At 31.6% G+C, this 16,546-nt stretch overlaps 3 protein-coding genes across 4 annotated transcripts; 2 read left to right on the top strand and 1 right to left on the bottom strand.

The window, feature by feature from the left end:
- Nucleotides 1-888: 888 nt before the first annotated feature.
- On the top strand, nt 889-3,642 carry LOC111877809 (uncharacterized). Of its 2 annotated transcripts, none has more exons than XM_023874315.3 (9): nt 889-1,118; nt 1,264-1,435; nt 2,164-2,257; nt 2,358-2,484; nt 2,580-2,693; nt 2,761-2,959; nt 3,028-3,073; nt 3,160-3,235; nt 3,318-3,642. In XM_023874315.3, the coding sequence occupies exons 3-9, from the start codon at nt 2,201-2,203 to the stop codon at nt 3,596-3,598; spliced, it is 900 nt and encodes a 299-aa protein (XP_023730083.1). In that variant the 5' UTR covers nt 889-1,118; nt 1,264-1,435; nt 2,164-2,200; the 3' UTR covers nt 3,599-3,642. The 2 variants fall into 2 exon arrangements, with proteins under 2 accessions (XP_023730083.1, XP_023730082.1); XM_023874314.3 differs by having other exon boundaries at nt 889-1,096.
- Nucleotides 3,643-4,725: 1,083 nt separating this feature from the next.
- On the top strand, nt 4,726-6,250 carry LOC111877808 (transcription initiation factor IIA subunit 2). The gene is made up of 4 exons (XM_023874313.3): nt 4,726-4,866; nt 5,393-5,546; nt 5,688-5,738; nt 5,980-6,250. Exons 2-4 carry the CDS (start codon nt 5,418-5,420, stop codon nt 6,118-6,120), a joined length of 321 nt encoding a protein of 106 aa, XP_023730081.1. The 5' UTR covers nt 4,726-4,866; nt 5,393-5,417; the 3' UTR covers nt 6,121-6,250.
- A 2,602-nt stretch (nt 6,251-8,852) lies between these two features.
- On the bottom strand, nt 8,853-13,540 carry LOC111877807 (probable sucrose-phosphate synthase 1). Its single transcript, XM_023874312.3, has 13 exons — nt 13,206-13,540; nt 12,913-13,002; nt 12,432-12,673; nt 12,297-12,360; nt 11,508-12,206; nt 11,313-11,423; nt 11,103-11,234; nt 10,834-11,010; nt 10,716-10,769; nt 10,584-10,646; nt 9,610-10,497; nt 9,400-9,527; nt 8,853-9,334 (listed from the first exon to the last, which is right to left on the bottom strand). The coding sequence occupies exons 1-13, from the start codon at nt 13,383-13,385 to the stop codon at nt 9,055-9,057; spliced, it is 3,108 nt and encodes a 1,035-aa protein (XP_023730080.1). The 5' UTR covers nt 13,386-13,540; the 3' UTR covers nt 8,853-9,054.
- Between the last annotated feature and the right edge of the window lie 3,006 nt (nt 13,541-16,546).

The raw sequence follows: 16,546 nt of genomic DNA on the forward strand, positions 1-16,546 counted from the left end.
TAGGTGCCACGTAAGGCCCTTAATTCCATAGACAATATTTTCAAAAAAATAAAAAGGAGATGGAGTAAAGAGATTGGAACTCGGGTTTATGCATGTGTGGAGTGTTGTGATAGGTGTCACGTAAGGCCCTTAATTCCATATACAATATTTCAAAAGAATAGCAAGGAGATGGAGTAAGAGATTCGAACCCAGGTCTCATATCTACAAAGCAATGAAATTTACCATTAGACTAGTATCAACTATGTGATAGTCTACCTACCAAATGATATTTATTCACTAACGCTGTTGTTATTATTATTATAATTATAACTGTAATTATAATTATTAAAAATATATTGATATTTTTAAGATATTTTATACATACAAATATAAAATTGTCTTATAAATACGTATAAAAACATATAAAATGCTTTTTATATGCATAAAAACTTTTTTTATACAGACAAATTTTATATATATATATATATATATATATATATATATATATATATATATATATATATATAAGAACTTTTTTATACATATAAAATGCTTTTATATACATATAAATACATATAAAATGTTATTTATATGTATAAAACTTTTTTATACATATACAATGTTATTTATATGTATAAAACCATTTTTTATAATTAGTTTTATTATTATTATATTAAAAATAATAATTATTATATATATGTATAAAACAAATTAAGCAAATAATAATAATAAATAACGTGACATCTAGTAAGTATAATATTTTAGGATAAGTTTCCAACAAAAATGTTTGGTCTAGTGGTAAAGATCTTTATTTTATAAGGAGGAGCCCTGGGTTCTAAACCCTTCGGCTCCGATTAATATGACCGTATAACTAAGGTAAAATCCGATTATAGGGTAAAAGTGAACAAATTTTCACGATTTTATCACACCAAAAAACCCATTTAGAACATAACCAGTAAAATTTGGGCTTTATTGTACTATTGGTCCGCATGATATTGGTGTGGAAAAAGAAAAGTTAGACTGCGATCAAGACAACAATCATTCTAATCCTCTTAATTGAAGTTGGCACTGGTAGCGAGAGTCGGAGATAGGAGAAGTTGAGCAAGACAACAATCAGGTTATATTCTGAACAAAGTTAGGTACTTGGGTATATGCTTACCAATTACTATTATATTTTGTTTTATTCAAAGCCCTAAACTCGATTTTCAGTTCAAAACTTAAACCCTAAATCGCCGATTTTCGGTGTTTTCTTACTGAATTTTGCATATCTTGTATGCTCATAAGCTGTTCGATTAAATGTTCCAACCAATGTTTATTGGGAATATTTATTACATCGACCATATATCTTTTCGCCGGACCACCTGAAGACCGGCGCCGCCGACGACCCACTAGACGAGCTACGTCGACTCACCAGATGCTTCCGCTGCTACCTCGCCTGATTTTCTCCCCAAAATAGGTAATTTTCAATTATGTAATTTACTATGTTGCTGAATTGTTATTTTCTTGTTGAACTATAAAATTATGGCTGAATTTTTTCTTAAATGGTTAGTTGTTATGCCTATTAGGTGTTTGATTAAATGCCACAGTGAATTCCTTTTTTTCAGATGGTTAGTTGCTATGCCTATTAGTTTCTTTATGCAATTACATGTGATTTGAATGCGATATGATATGCGGCTATTGTAAGTGGTGCACCATCTGTTAGGAAGATTAATATGCAAATCGAATATAAAGATCACTGTGATGATATGGTTTTTAAAGCCGTTTATATAAAATAATTAAACATATAATTTGCTAAATAACAATAAATAAAATTGTTAATTTTGCAAAAAACATGATCATTTTTGTTAAATTTTCGAAAATGATGGTTATTTTTCAAGGTAGCTTCAATAAACATGGTAATTTTAGTGATTAACTTTATAATTTATGAATATTTGGTTATAGACAATCAATGTAACACAAAAAAAACAAACGGTTTTGAAATTATGTAAAATATACTCGAATTTTTTATAATTCATAATACTATTACTATTAAAATAATAAATATGTTGTTGAAACAAATTTATGTTGAATAATACAACTTAAAGCAAAGTGAGAAGTTGTTTTGAAGGTTATTAAACAATGTCATTATCGTGTTTTGATAGTTACACAATCTTAATCACTAGCAACAAACATCTTAATTTTCAGGGTCTTTTTTGGAAATACTAAAAAAAATTTAGACTCCATGGATCTCAAACCCTTTAGACTTGACATTGATGACCTTATCAATGAGTTTGCAAAGGTACTCAAAACAACTTCCCTTCCATTAATCTCTCTTTTATAGAATTCAAAGTTTTATATACTGTTTTTTATGGAATTTGGGGTTTAATTATTTATTTCAGGGTGAAATGACTACATTAACTGATATGAAGAAAATATGGCTTTCTAAAAAGTTCTCATGCATCTTTGAGGCTAAACCCAATTCAAAATTAGGTTTCTTTATGCAATCTCTTTATTCCCATTCCATAGGTATAAATTATAAATTATACACCCTCATTTTCTCAAATTAATTATTTAATAATTGACAATATACTGTATATATAAATATATATATTCTGATGCAGGTTACATGGTTTCTAATTCTTCCATATCACACAGAATCGGAGGGCTTTATTGTCTTTTCTGCCTACATGAAACACAACCATTCAAGCCTCCCTTCAGAATCTATTTATGTGCAAGTATGTTGTTTTTTATATAATCTTTTCTTTATTTTTAACCTCATGGGTTTAATTTTTTATTTGGTAGGGGAAATCAAGAGGCTTAAGGAACTTGTTGTTGATGCAAAAAAAGAGAAAATAGAAATTGTATCAATTTTAGTGAAAAGTATGTTAGAAAGGGATTTATTTCTATATGGAGCTACTGATTTAAAACAAGGATCTGTTGAAGAAAGGGTGAATGAATTAACAAACTTACAAGATGCACGTGTTCAACATGCCAATAAAAAGTAAATCTTTAAATCTTGAATTTAACATTGAATTTAAATCTTGAATTTAACATTGTTTTAAATATTAGGTTATTTAAAGACACGGAAATCGAACGATACATTAACATGGACATGGTGAGTTGCTAATTTTTTTTTGGGAATATTTCATAATGATTTTTTGTGACTTTTAAGAATTGAATAATCTTTTTTGTTTTTTTAAGGATAAAGAATTTGATGTTGATTCACTCAAGAAAATGTCAAGAGATTATTATTCGGCTAAAGAGCTAGCCATAAAAGGTTTGTGAAAGCTTATAAATAAATAACTTGAGGTGTTAACTGAGTACACGAGTGAGTGAAATGACTGTTTTGCCCTTTACAGAAGCGGAAAAGGTGGTGGATACACGTGATATAAAGCACATTGCTGAAAACCAGATATTGATTGGGGATGTGATTGGGAAAACAAGTGAAGATTGGAATGTTGAGAAAGAAATGTTTTATAAGAAAACTGGACACGTGGCAGAAATCCAGAGCAAAGAACAGCAAAATGGAAATGGAGAAGACTTTGAAGCAATTGAGTTTAATGAGAATTCAGGAGAGGAAGATTATGTAAAAGATGACTTTTGTGATGAGTTAGAGCAACAATTATTAGCCTTAACATAATATATCATAATCATAGCAATTGAATGGTTGTACTTTGTGATGAAGGGTGTTTTAGTCTTTTACTATGATGCATTGTGGCTAGTTGCACAGAGTATAATCAAGAGATTTTCTTGGTAAAATTTGATTACAAAAACTATTTTATAATCTAATAGTTTTATCAATAATTTTGTGCTAATTAGCACCGATAATCAAGTTAGTCAAGATGATTAAAAAATTGTATTGATGTGGGAAAAACTATCATTTTGTTTTGGTATATAATTGAAAAGAGATTATTTGAAGCTACACATGACTTTTATTTTAATAGAAATAATATAATTATGTGGTGGATAAATCCAAAGGGTCACTTAAATCGTCACATTTGAGAACTTGTGTTTGGTGTGATGTTGGATTTTTGGTTATTAGTTCTTTTGAGAATCATATTTTATTGGTTGGGAAATTTTAGAGTTTGCTTGATTTATATAAAATGTTTTTTTTTTCAGTCATAAACCATTTTCGAGTCGAGAGGTTTTGACAAAAAAAAAAAAAAATAAAATCCTTATTGCTAGAAAAAAAAAAGAGATACAACATATAAATGCAAATATAGGTTAAAATATCTAATATAACTATGATTCAAAATGTCACAACAACAATAAAGGTTTCAAAATCTTGCCTTGTTTCTATTGAAAAACAAAGTTAAAAACACATGAAATGAAATGGCCAATATACTTTTTTTTTCTAGTTTTATTTTTTATTATTTCTAGAAAGCAAACATATCGTTTAGAACAGATTTAACCTAAAATTCAAAAAGTGTTAAACAGAATGTAAAATTTTTAGAAACTCTACGAAACAAATATATGAAATTTCTGAAAAATGTCATGACTATGTAATTTTTATAAAAACCATAGGAACTATTTCTAAAATTTTGTTAAAAAAAATCATGAAATTTAAATAATTATTTTCATGCTTTATTGACTTTATTCTATCATAAGTAAGACGTAAGGTACAAGTTATTATTGGGCCAGGCCCTGATTAACGTTATTAAATGGGCTACAAGCTTTTTTCGAACATCTAGAAGCTCAGAAGTCGAATTGACGATTTTACCCTACAAAGATCTTCGATCAGCCATCTTCTATCATCAACAAGAGCAGGGGTAGTTTCGTCTTTTGATCATTCGATGCGTTACCCTCTCCGCCTATATAAGGCCAGAGCTACAAAAACTAGGGTATAAAAAGCAGATCTCATTCTCCCTCTGCACCAAAGTTTCTACAACCTCAACGAGCGGAAAAAAAGTGAGTCCGGTTCTCTATAAATCATCAATTTAAAACTCAATTGATTTCATATTGAATGATATATGCGCGTTAACTGTGTTAATTTATGTCTATATTGAAGATTCTCGTGCGAAATTATGCGATGCCTGCTGTTTGTTTCAGATTTTGAGTTTTTGTTTGTTTGATTCAAAATTCTGACATCTCGCTTTGTTGATTAAGTCATCGTGATTCCGATTTCGGATTCGAAGTTTCAGATTATTTTTGGGTGTTTTCTTTGAATATGGTAGCTCGGTTGCTTCGTATCATAACACTACAAATGTCATGTTTAATTTGTGTCGTTTTGCAAATCGAAGTACGCATGAACGAACTTCATATTGTGTATGAGTGAATTTCTAATTCAGGTTCAGAATTTAATGGCAGACGTGTATATTTCTGTAAAAGTAGTTGATTTTGATTTCTTTTGATAGATGAGAAATGAGAAATGGGAAATGAGTTTTTTCTTTCATTTTGTACAACATGATACTTATGTTGGGATTTGATTTAACAGGTTGTTGATTAAGAAGAGAAATCAAATGGCAACATTTGAGTTGTATCGTAGGTCAACAATTGGAATGTGTTTGACTGAAACTTTGGATGAGATGGTATCAAGTGGAATTCTTGGTCCTGAGCTTGCTATCCAAGTTCTTGTTCAATTTGATAAGGTCTCTTAACTCTTCAGAGCTTCTTCTTCTTCTTCTTCTTCTTTTTTAACTATGTGTTAATTCAGTGTGAATGTAGTGTGTGTATTGATGATTAATTAATCTGTGAGATATCATTATCATTTCATGTTTCATTGGTTGTAGTCAATGGCTGAAGCTCTGGACAATCAGGTTAAGACGAAGGTTTCTATTAAGGTAAATAATTTCCATCCCTTTAATTCTGGCGTGGAGGCAAAATGACCATTATACCCTTTACATTCCAGTTAACAAATTTCATAATATCCATCAATTTGAACATGAGATAAGTTACATAAGGTAAAGAGTTAGTGTCTTGATATACATTCAGTCTTAGGCTTTGGCTTTAGCATGTAAGAGTTAAATGACGATTATACCCTTGGTGTATGGATGCTGATGTTTTTTGTTTATATAATGACAGGGGCATTTGCACACGTACAGATTCTGTGACAATGTGTGGACATTCATTCTTCAAGATGCTCTGTTCAAGTATGATGAATGTCAGGAAAATGTTGGAAGGGTTAAGATAGTGGCATGTGACTCAAAATTGCTTGTTCAATGAGAAGATTATGTGATTTGGTAAATTTTTAAGCTTAGAATCAATGAATGAATGAAATATTATGGGGTTTGTTCCTCTGTTGTAAACTTATAATGGAACAGAGTGAATTCCAAACACTTTCCCCATAAACTCACTCACTTGTGTCACTCTAATTTCATTTCACTTTTTTTTTTTGGCTTTTCAAAAGTGATTATTTCGCCCTTTTTGTAACTATTTTAAAGGTATAAATATTGGGAGAAAAAAAAACATCAAATGGACTAATGAGGAAAGGTGGACATTTGACCATTATATACGAGTGTTTCCATAAAATGAGCTAATTCATACACAACACTTGAAAGAACTTTGATTTAAAGAAAGACCTTGAAATGAATATCACAAACACCACGAGATTTAACATTTCTTGCGATTTTTTTATATATTTTATTTATTTATTTATTTGTTGTTGTTGTTGTTGTGTAGAAACTTATATTGAAGTCATATCATTATGTAATAAATTTTCATGAGCCGGTGATTTTGTTATAAAACCTCACCATATTTGGTTGATATAGAGATTGGTCTTAGTAATAGAAAGAACTTTATCAAATCCTTGCAATTAAATTCAAGGCGTATCAATAAAGTAATGCAATAAAATTGAAAATTTATTTATAGTATTTGACAATTTCGGCTTATATGATACCAAAATGCAATAAAGTTGAAAAATTATTTTTTAGTGTTTGGCAAATTTCGTTTATATATGTAAAATGACCAAAAAGACAGTAGTGAAATGGTAAATTAGTTATGAGAAAAGAAATTTAAGGTTACAATCCATTTGTGTCTGATAATGTGGAATCGTTAGGGTTTGCATTAGTTTTGTATAAATAGATGCAAATGTTACATAAAACGACCATATATATTATACAATGTGAACAAATAAATAATACACTGTTTAACACACCTCCTTAATTGGAGCAAGGGTTTACAAATGCTCAAATGTCCCAAAAGTTCAAAAATAATTGTATAGATATTCTTTAGTAAATATATTTTCAAATTGATGAGTTGATGACACGTGCAACACACAAACTTGCCTAATAGCAACATGTTCTCTAAGAGAATGTAAATCGATATCCAAATGTTTGTTATTTGGTGTAGACTGGTTAGAGGCTAAATACATGACAATCATTATTACAAAAGAACAATAGTGACACGATATAAGGGGAAATACAACTTGAGAAGAAGGTTTCAAAGCCAAGCGACAACCTATTGGTGTTTAGATGATCACAAGATGAGGTTGTCACCAAGATAGACCCAAAACTCGGACAACCCGATTAGTATTAGAGTAAGAGAACAAAAAATCAGTACGAAATAGATGAATCTTAAGATAATGGAAAGAATGCCCTGAATATAGCAAAGAATATGTTAGGGTAATGAAGTGGGGTTCCTATAGGTCATGCATGTAGAGGCATACTTCTTGAACTGCATACACAATATCACGAGTATGTGACATTGAGATATTGTAAGGCCCCTACAAGACTCTGATAAAGGGTTAGGTCTGAGGTAGGCTTGCTTTTAGAGGGGAGCTTAGGCTTAGAGTCTGTAAGGGTGTTGCAGGAGTTACATGTATCCATGTTAACATAAGTAATGATCTACCTATAAAATGAGGACCGAGAGAGAAATAGACAAATGGGGTTCGAGTCGCAACAATTGCAAGAATAAAGAGATAGATTCCAAGGCATGGGAAATTCATATTTAAGTCGACCAATGACATGAGTAAGTAAGGCAGCAGACAAGCAGTGAGAATGATATCATCTAAATACAGAAGTAAGTAGGTGGTATCAGACCTGTGATAATATGTAAAAAGACGTATCAGAACGTGGTGCGTTTTATTTTGTGATGTGTAAGGGCAAGAAAATCATATTTTGATGTCCCGAGTCACAAAATAGTTAAATAAGATATGATTATTAAATTTGCGACCATTATCACATTGAAATAGTTGAATGCTTGATTGAAAGCTGCAAAACACATTAAAAACTTCAGACTTTGAACGCAAGTGAAACAAACACAAAAAAAATGAGAAAAATAATCAAGAAACAACACATAATATTTTTAACCACATAAACTTGGAACATGTAGTTTGTGAATGAGTTCAAATAAGCATGTAGTTTGTGAATTAAAATTAAAAAAAAAAAATGTTAAATATACTGTTTTCCAAGTTGACAATCATAACAAAATAACAAATATAATAATAGAAAGCCCACCTACAACAGAGGGATTGTAGTTAATGGGTGGCTGCAACATTAGAGTGAGATAGGAGAGTTCACTTAGAGATACATCCAAGGGAGAGGGCAATGACAACGATGAAGGATGGCGGTTGCAAAGAACTTATGATCGAAAAAAAAAAACAATGAATAATGTATAACCACTTTAAAATAAATAGATACATATGTCAGATGAAGGACCCTATATTATACAATGTGAAAAAATAAATATACAATATTTAACAGCTTGGTTTCATGTATAATAAACACTTTCAAATAATGTATAACCACTTTAAAATAAGTTGGAAGAAAATAACTTATTAAAACCTTCTTACGTCAATAATCACTTTACTTTATTCCATCCATATACTAAATAATGTTTATGAACAGTACCATAACACCCTATTGAACATACAAATATATAATTTTTAGTTGTTTATCTATTACTTTATTAAAAAAAGACAAAAAAGAATACTATAAAAAACAAAATCAAAACCATAATAAACCTTCAATACTCGGGTAAGAATATTAAAACAACCGTTACAAGCGGAAATACAGTATTCGCCTCATTTATATAACTTCTGTACAAATCATATCATATATATATATTTTTTCCCTTTTTTCTTATACTTTGATAAACTCATAAACAGTATATTCAAATTTCAATGAAAACATATCACCTGTAAAGTCATGTCTTTAGTCTTTACCCATTCAGAACTCCAATTTTTCCCAATGAAGCACGAATATCACCACTTCCACACTCTTCAGATGTCTGAATGATATTACCACTTTCAGTAGGAATAACGTCTGAAAGCGGATAGACTCTATTCGCATGAAGCTGATTGCTGTTACTGTTTCCAACTCCTTTCATTATAACCACCTTGTGGACCCCACCTAGAAACCCTTCATAATCTGTGTCCCCACTTTCTCCAACAAATACCACCACTTTTGATAACTCCATACCCCACCTCAGATACAAGTACCTGAATTATACAAATACTTTTTATAAAGATGATTCTTTTTAAATAATAAAATAAAAAAAAAATACCTAAGAGCTTGAGAACGAGATGCTGATACTGGAATAACATTTATTTTCCTTCCATTTTGGCAATAAATAACATGACAACGAAGAGCTTGAATCCTCATCAACTTTTGAAGCTCCTTGACAGGTGGCACCTACAAATAGAAATTCAACCACTCAATTTCCTTAATTTGTTAACAAACTACAAATACGAATTCATTTAAAAAAAAAACTTACTAATCCAGGTTTGTGAATGTTAAAAGCATAACAGTAATTCGTTGTGACTTCTTCATCTTCTGTAACAACATGTTCTTCACTTTTCTTCTCAGCTTTTTTATCAATTATAGAAGACGCCCATTTGACCAAAGTCTTCCGAAGTCCTTCACCTCCCCATCGATACTCAATATGCGAATGATAATATAAATCGAAAACAAACGGATTATCTTCAGAATGAGAAGACGAATAATACAAATCCGCTCCACTATTACAAATAAACGCATCAAAATCCGCAGGATTCACCCCTTTCTTCACCAAAAACGAATGAACTTCCGCAATTTGTAACGAAGTCGCCAAAATAAACCCAATCGAACCTTCGTTCTTCTCCTTATCAACCGCCTCAAAAATCTTCCTAACATTTCCGAAAATACCCTCCACGTCGTCGTCGTCAATCGCCACCACAAATATATGCGTCCTCCGTCTCAACGCCGGGAACTTCGGTTGCTCCGGATTTACCTTCGCGATACTTTTTGTGTACGATAAAACAGCGTTTTCTAATTTACTATTTCGGTCCTCGGGGTTTATAGAATTACCCTTTTCACCCCCGTCCATTGAGAACTTTAGGTTTAGAGAGATGTCTTGCATATCGCGTAGGGAATCGCTTGGTGAATCGGATTCAGAAGTTTCGTCATCGTCGTCGTTTTTTAGCCACCCGGGGTGACGTGGCTTACACGTGGCGATACGTGAGAGGTAGGTTTTACAGTGTTCAGTCCATGAAAAGAGATGAATGTTTCTTAATCCGTTTGACCGACATTTTGACCATAGTTGTTTGTCTGCAACGAGTTTTAGTAAAGCATCCGCTATCGATTTTTGGTCATGTGGATCGATGAGTAAACCATTGTCAAGCACCTAAAAAAAAAAAGTTTGACTTTTGTTGACTTTTTAAATATTCAATAAAACATGAAATGAAAATAAATATTTTAAACGAGACTGACCCGATGTATGTCTACTGGGCCTCCGTTTTTCGTGGCAACCATTGGTAGCCCATGAGCAGCAGCCTGTTTTATATAAATAAATAAATAAAAATAAATTAAGAAAATAAAAAATGGTGAAACTGTGAAGGATACCTCGATTAAAGTGAGTCCAAATGGCTCAATGAAAGCTGGATTGATGAAAACACCCTGAGAAAACAAAAACATGGTGACATTATGTTTGTGTGAAAAGACGAAAATGCCCTTGACATACCTTGGTTTTTGCTGCTAATCGGTATATATCAGGGACATCACTCTGTTTATGATGTTTAGGGTAGGCGACTTGACCATAAAGATCATATTTATCAATCATTTTAATAATGGAAAGAAGCATCGAAGCACTTGTGCTTGACATCTCATCAATGTTATCTCTGTTACCCATAATTAATGTCTGCAAAAAAAAAAAAAGTAAAAAGTATTAATAATAATTAATCAATAAAAAGATTGAATTTCAATAACAAAAGGGTAAATATGGAAACATACAAGATTAGCAAGCTCTCTTAATGGGCGACACTCCCCAAATGCTTTAACCAAAGTTGTAAGGTTCTTTTTGGGATCTGGTCTAGCAAGTGCAAGAATCATTGGCTTACGTGGATTGGTGAAGAATCGCATTATCTGTATGAAATAGCAATGTACTTTTATTGATTTTTTTTAATTAATAAAAAAATATATAATTTGGTAAAGAATTGAAACCTCTGTCCAAATAGGTGGATCTGGAGAAGTCTGATGATCTTCAGATCCTTCATTTTCACCATCAACATCATGTGGAACAATATGATTAAACTCCATCCCAGGTGGAATTACCTATCAGTAACTAAAACGGTTAATTCTCCCAAAAATAACAACATAATATCGGATTACGGATAAAGGGTATTTTTGGAAACTTACAACCATACGAGGCATGAACCTTCCATAACAGCTAACATTCCGCCTGATCCTAGCTCTAAGTTTCTTTTCAAGCACAGGGTCAAAACCGTCATATAATCTCCATTGTTCATCTATCTCTTGTCTAGTGCTTGTTATAACAATCTCAGAGGCATCAAGACTATTCTCTTCACCTTCAATTCTTCTCATGATCTTATAAGTAGCATTGATTTCATCTTTTGTCAATCTCCCCTGTCTCAAAAGCTGCTCCAACTTATCTCTTCCAAGTGAATGACCAGTAAAAAGCATGGGAACATTTAGGGCACCTGACAGCCTGGCAGCTGAGTCACCAGCATCAGCATAATGTCCATGAATGGCAACAGGCCACACAGGGTATCCACCACCAACTTGCTCACCCAAAACTTTTGACATCTGGATGACGTGTCCAAGTGCTCCATCAACAAATTCAGGGATGTGGGGCCATAGAAGCTCTTTAGGGACATATTTGTCTTTTGGACCAAATGGGATACGGATTATATATGCTCCACTGCTTTCTCCTATTTCATCTGTCATTCCATCTGAGTTTCTTGGAGATAACATTTCTGTTGGTTCTCCATAACTCCAGTCTACTTCTGGTGATGCTACTTGTCTTGTAAGTAAATCAACTCTGTAGACACCTGGCATTGACGCTAATGCCCTTGCTAGTTCCACTACATACTTCACCTGATACAGAATTTACAAAAAAATTACTTCAAATCAACAAAAAGAAACAAAAAGGAACAAAAGGGTAAGAATGGAATTACTGAAATGTACCTGTCCACCTGTATCAGAATCACGACCTAGCTCCATGTTTTCACCACGTATTAACCCATGAAGACTGTAATATAAGTACATATGTAGGTTAGTTGATTGATAAGGGTAAAGAGGGAAAAAGAAATGTGATTGTACCTTATTAATACAAGATAGAGTTTTTTCCCTTTTTGTGTATTGGCCCATGCTTCCATGGCATCCAAGGAGGACATTCTGGGCAAACGACCTCTGTGGCTTTCACCATGAACAGATACATCGTTGATGTTTTCTCCTTTTTCCCCTTCGGATAAGTCTTCTGACATATCTGCAACTGCTTCTCTGCGACCTTTTTCACGTTCAATTCGGCGTTTGGCCACTCTATGGTTTTCCTCATTCTCAAGCTGATGAACAGAATGAAGATGTTAACGAAGTTGGAAACAAAAAGGTATGAGTAGTTTTTCAGCTTATAATTATGTAGGAAGTTCATCGATCTACATATGTTATAAGTCTACATTCGTTTCTATGGATATTATTAATCACCAACAGATGAAATTCACCAACTGAATCAACACCTAATTGCATAAGAAACAAAATTGAGGGGAAAAAAATTAACAATTAAGTAAACAAAAGTTGTAAAAACCTGTTTTTTCTGACGAGCTAAATTCCAAATCCTCCAACACATATTCTCGAGTCTGGTGTTCCTCTCTTGAGGACTCCTCGTCGCTTGGGCCTGCATATACATACGAGGATGTTTAATTCCCAATTCCAAAGAAAAAAAAATAAACAAAGCAACATAAACACACACAATACACAATACACACCACGATTCGATTCAATTCGATTCCTCCAAACGAAGTTAAAAACATAACAGAAGTACAGGACAATAGACAGACACATATACAGATTAATCAAAAATCAATGAATCGGACTTACTTTAACCCAGGAGCGATGAAGATCAGTCTCATCGAAGCCGATAACGTTATCGACGAAGTAGCGTGTCGGGCTAAAACGGCCTCTTTCACGGAGGAGCAAGGATGACTTTTTATCATCAAGTCCAGGACCTACATCAAGTATGGCTTCCAAGTAACTGTTTATCCAATCGTTTCCCGCCATTAAACCTCTCTTCCACTCTGAGATTTGGTAGAATTGTGTGTGTGGAGTGAGAGATTTATGGCTGGATTTGTGATGATGTTTGGCGAATGAGTGATCTTACGAAAATTTGGAGAGGAGAGAGAATCTGATACACGCGGAGGACAGAGAGAGAGCTGGAATATAGCGGAATAAACCGGTATAATTATAATATTATAATATTATTATATAAATATTAATATTAAAAAAATAAAATATTATGGTCTTTTATTTGTGCTTTATTCTAAAATCTTCCAATTATTAGTGTGACAAGTGTTCGGCTGTGATATTCTAACATGTCGACAACTATTATAACCTAATTCAATAATTTATAAAGAAGACCTTAGAAAAATCCAAGTTAAAGCTATAAAAAATATAGTATTATATATTTTTATTAAAACCTTTTGTATAAATTATTCGTATCCTATGTTCTACTTTAAAGAAAAGCTTAAGGTCAGTCCTATGAGGTTATTGTACTGCATTAATAGACATTTTAATGAAAGCATGTTTATATATTATGGTCTTAATGAAAATACATTGTTGTAAAATGGTGACCAAGCATTAGCTTATGCAAAATTTAAAAATAATTCAAAATCCAAATATAATTTTAACGGACGATAAAATTTAAAAAAAAAACATATTTTTTATAAAAATAAATGTATTTATATAAGAAAAATAAAGATAAAAGAAAGCTATTAAATTATTTATAATACCCCTATACTAATAAAATGAAAGTTATTCTCTATCTATCTCATATAATTGACTACATTGCTACATGGCCGATTAATTATCTATTCTAATAAATAAAAGTTTTTTTTTGTCACGTGTCACTCTCATTCAATTTGTCAAATGTCATTTTGTGGTTATTTTGAGTTAATTTCTTTTTCACATGTCATTTTATAAGCTTTTTCATATTTCAAAATTCCAAAATTAAAGTTCATTAGTTTCTTCTGCTTATTATTTAAATTTAACAGATAAAAAATATTTTCATTATAATAATTCATTATTTTTCTTATTTTCTTATAAATTCATAGTTTTCAAATACTTTGACATTTGTATTTAACTTTCTTTTTAAATTAACTTATATAATACATGAGTCTCACAATTAGTAACCTAATAAATATCACAACTAATAACCTAATAAATAAATGGTTCTTACTTAAATCATAAATCAAAATGACTATTACCAATTCTTGAATTAGATGAATAATTTCATGTAGCCCACAAACAACTATGAGTGCAGCGTCAAAACGGAAGAACAACTCCCTCCCACAACTAGGGATGAGCATCATAACCGGGTACCCGCTTTCGGAATCGGAACTGCCTCAGAACTATCGGTTCTGGAACCAGAACTACCTTAAGCGGTTCTGATTCCGGTTCTTGAAGTTATGGAACTGCCTTAAGTGGTTCCAGTTCTGGTTCTCATTTTTCAGAATCGCTACCCGTTGGGTATCCGCCGGAACCGATATATATATATATATATATATATATATATATATATATATATATATATATATATATATATATATATATATAGTAGTTTATAACCCGTGAGAACCACGGTTATAAAATTAATTAAACTTTTATATAAAAAGTCAAAATTATTAATTAGTTATATTAAATAAATTATTATTTAAGAGATATTTTTTTAGTTATATAAAATTATAATCGTTGATTTAAATAAATACATGAAGTTATATCATCTTATAATATGTATTAATTTTATTTTATTTTTCAATCTAATGTTATTAATTTAATATAATTAGAGTGGGAAAATTTAAAATTTGAAATTTAAATAAAAGAATCAGTTATTGGCTTAATGTAATTAGAGTGAAAAAATTTAAAATTTGAAATTTGAAATGAATAATTAATAGGTTGACAAGTGGCATGATAAGGGATATATAACATTAATGAGATGTTCTAATTATATGACATTTCTCAATAGGAGATTAAACATATTCTTTTATTAGAATATGGATATATATATATATATATATATATATATACACACACACACACACACATACACTCACTTTTCTGTACATGATCGCGAAATATAAAATAAACAAAGTATCTACTTTAAAGCCTTAATATTACCAAAGCATCTTGTTGTAGTTTGATATTCAAAAAAAATGTGTGTAGTATTATTTAGACTGGTTTAGAATATATTTGTCTGATTTAATCTGTCATTGGTTCAAATTGATTCGATTTAGTCCAAGCTAAATTGCGGTTTTATTAATAAAAGTAAACAAATATTGTTGTAATTGGGTTACCTGGTCCTGGAACCAGAACTGCCAGTTCTGGGACTGGTTCCAAAAATTTAAGAACCGCCTAGACCGGTTCTAGTTTCGATTTCAACTTCCTAGGAACCATCGGTTCCGGTTCCGGTTCTCACAAAATGAGGCGGGTATCCGCCTATGCTCATCCCTACCCACAACCTGTCACACCCCCGAACCAGACTGCGAAAACGTCCGAGGGCTCGCGTGACTTAAATTGAAATATCATCACAATGAATTTACATGAAACATAACATAAACATCACCATGCATTAATATATTACAACTGACCTTGTTCACATCAAGTACATTGTCTAAATATTACATATCCGTAGCATAAATTGTTTGAGAGTCACAAAACATAACATCCTAACACACTTGGAAATTTTCTTCAGCTTATTTGTTACCTGATAATACAAGCTATTTTGAAAACGGTCAACATGTATAATGTTGGTGAGTTCATAAGCAGGTTTGATATGAAAATGCTTTGTATACTTTGTAAAACCTAGAAAATTCGATATTTTCTGAAACGGCAATTGTTTCTACAATAGGTGTGATGATCCATAAGTATATGCGTGTATGATTTCAAAACGTGAAAAAGTGATATGTTTCTCACAATAAATTCTTGTATTGAAAGTGCAAGTGAATAATGTTGTTTCCCCGGAAAACCCGATGTTTTCCGATAAAATAGTATGATCGTTTTGTATTATAGTATCGTCACAACGAATGAATATGATTTCCCATGATTACTTAGATGGTATTGGATTTCTATGTGAGTCGTTATAATCATGCATAATAATGACTAGTTCGTCTGTCTTGGCATTCTTGCGAATGCCGGTATTGAATTGAGATTTTGTCATCCTAGATTGG

The sequence above is a fragment of the Lactuca sativa genome, chromosome 7, assembly GCF_002870075.4.
Source record: "Lactuca sativa cultivar Salinas chromosome 7, Lsat_Salinas_v11, whole genome shotgun sequence".
NCBI classification, from domain to species: Eukaryota; Viridiplantae; Streptophyta; class Magnoliopsida; order Asterales; family Asteraceae; genus Lactuca; species Lactuca sativa.

Bases quoted from the DNA above. Each gene is read 5' to 3' on its own strand.
- LOC111877807 (XM_023874312.3), bottom strand. From the start codon at position 13,385: ATGGCGGGAAACGATTGGATAAACAGTTACTTGGAAGCCATACTTGAT. The intron at 12,361-12,431 runs GTACAATCACAT...CTTATATTACAG, and splicing joins CTCTATCTTGTATTAATAAG to TCTTCATGGGTTAATACGTG. The intron at 10,498-10,583 runs GTCAGTCTCGTT...TTTTTTTTTTAG, and splicing joins GCCCAGTAGACATACATCGG to GTGCTTGACAATGGTTTACT.
- LOC111877809 (XM_023874315.3), top strand. From the start codon at position 2,201: ATGGATCTCAAACCCTTTAGACTTGACATTGATGACCTTATCAATGAG. The intron at 2,485-2,579 runs GTATAAATTATA...ATTCTGATGCAG, and splicing joins TCTTTATTCCCATTCCATAG to GTTACATGGTTTCTAATTCT. The intron at 3,074-3,159 runs GTGAGTTGCTAA...TGTTTTTTTAAG, and splicing joins GATACATTAACATGGACATG to GATAAAGAATTTGATGTTGA.
- LOC111877808 (XM_023874313.3), top strand. From the start codon at position 5,418: ATGGCAACATTTGAGTTGTATCGTAGGTCAACAATTGGAATGTGTTTG. The intron at 5,547-5,687 runs GTCTCTTAACTC...CATTGGTTGTAG, and splicing joins TTCTTGTTCAATTTGATAAG to TCAATGGCTGAAGCTCTGGA. The intron at 5,739-5,979 runs GTAAATAATTTC...ATATAATGACAG, and splicing joins AGACGAAGGTTTCTATTAAG to GGGCATTTGCACACGTACAG.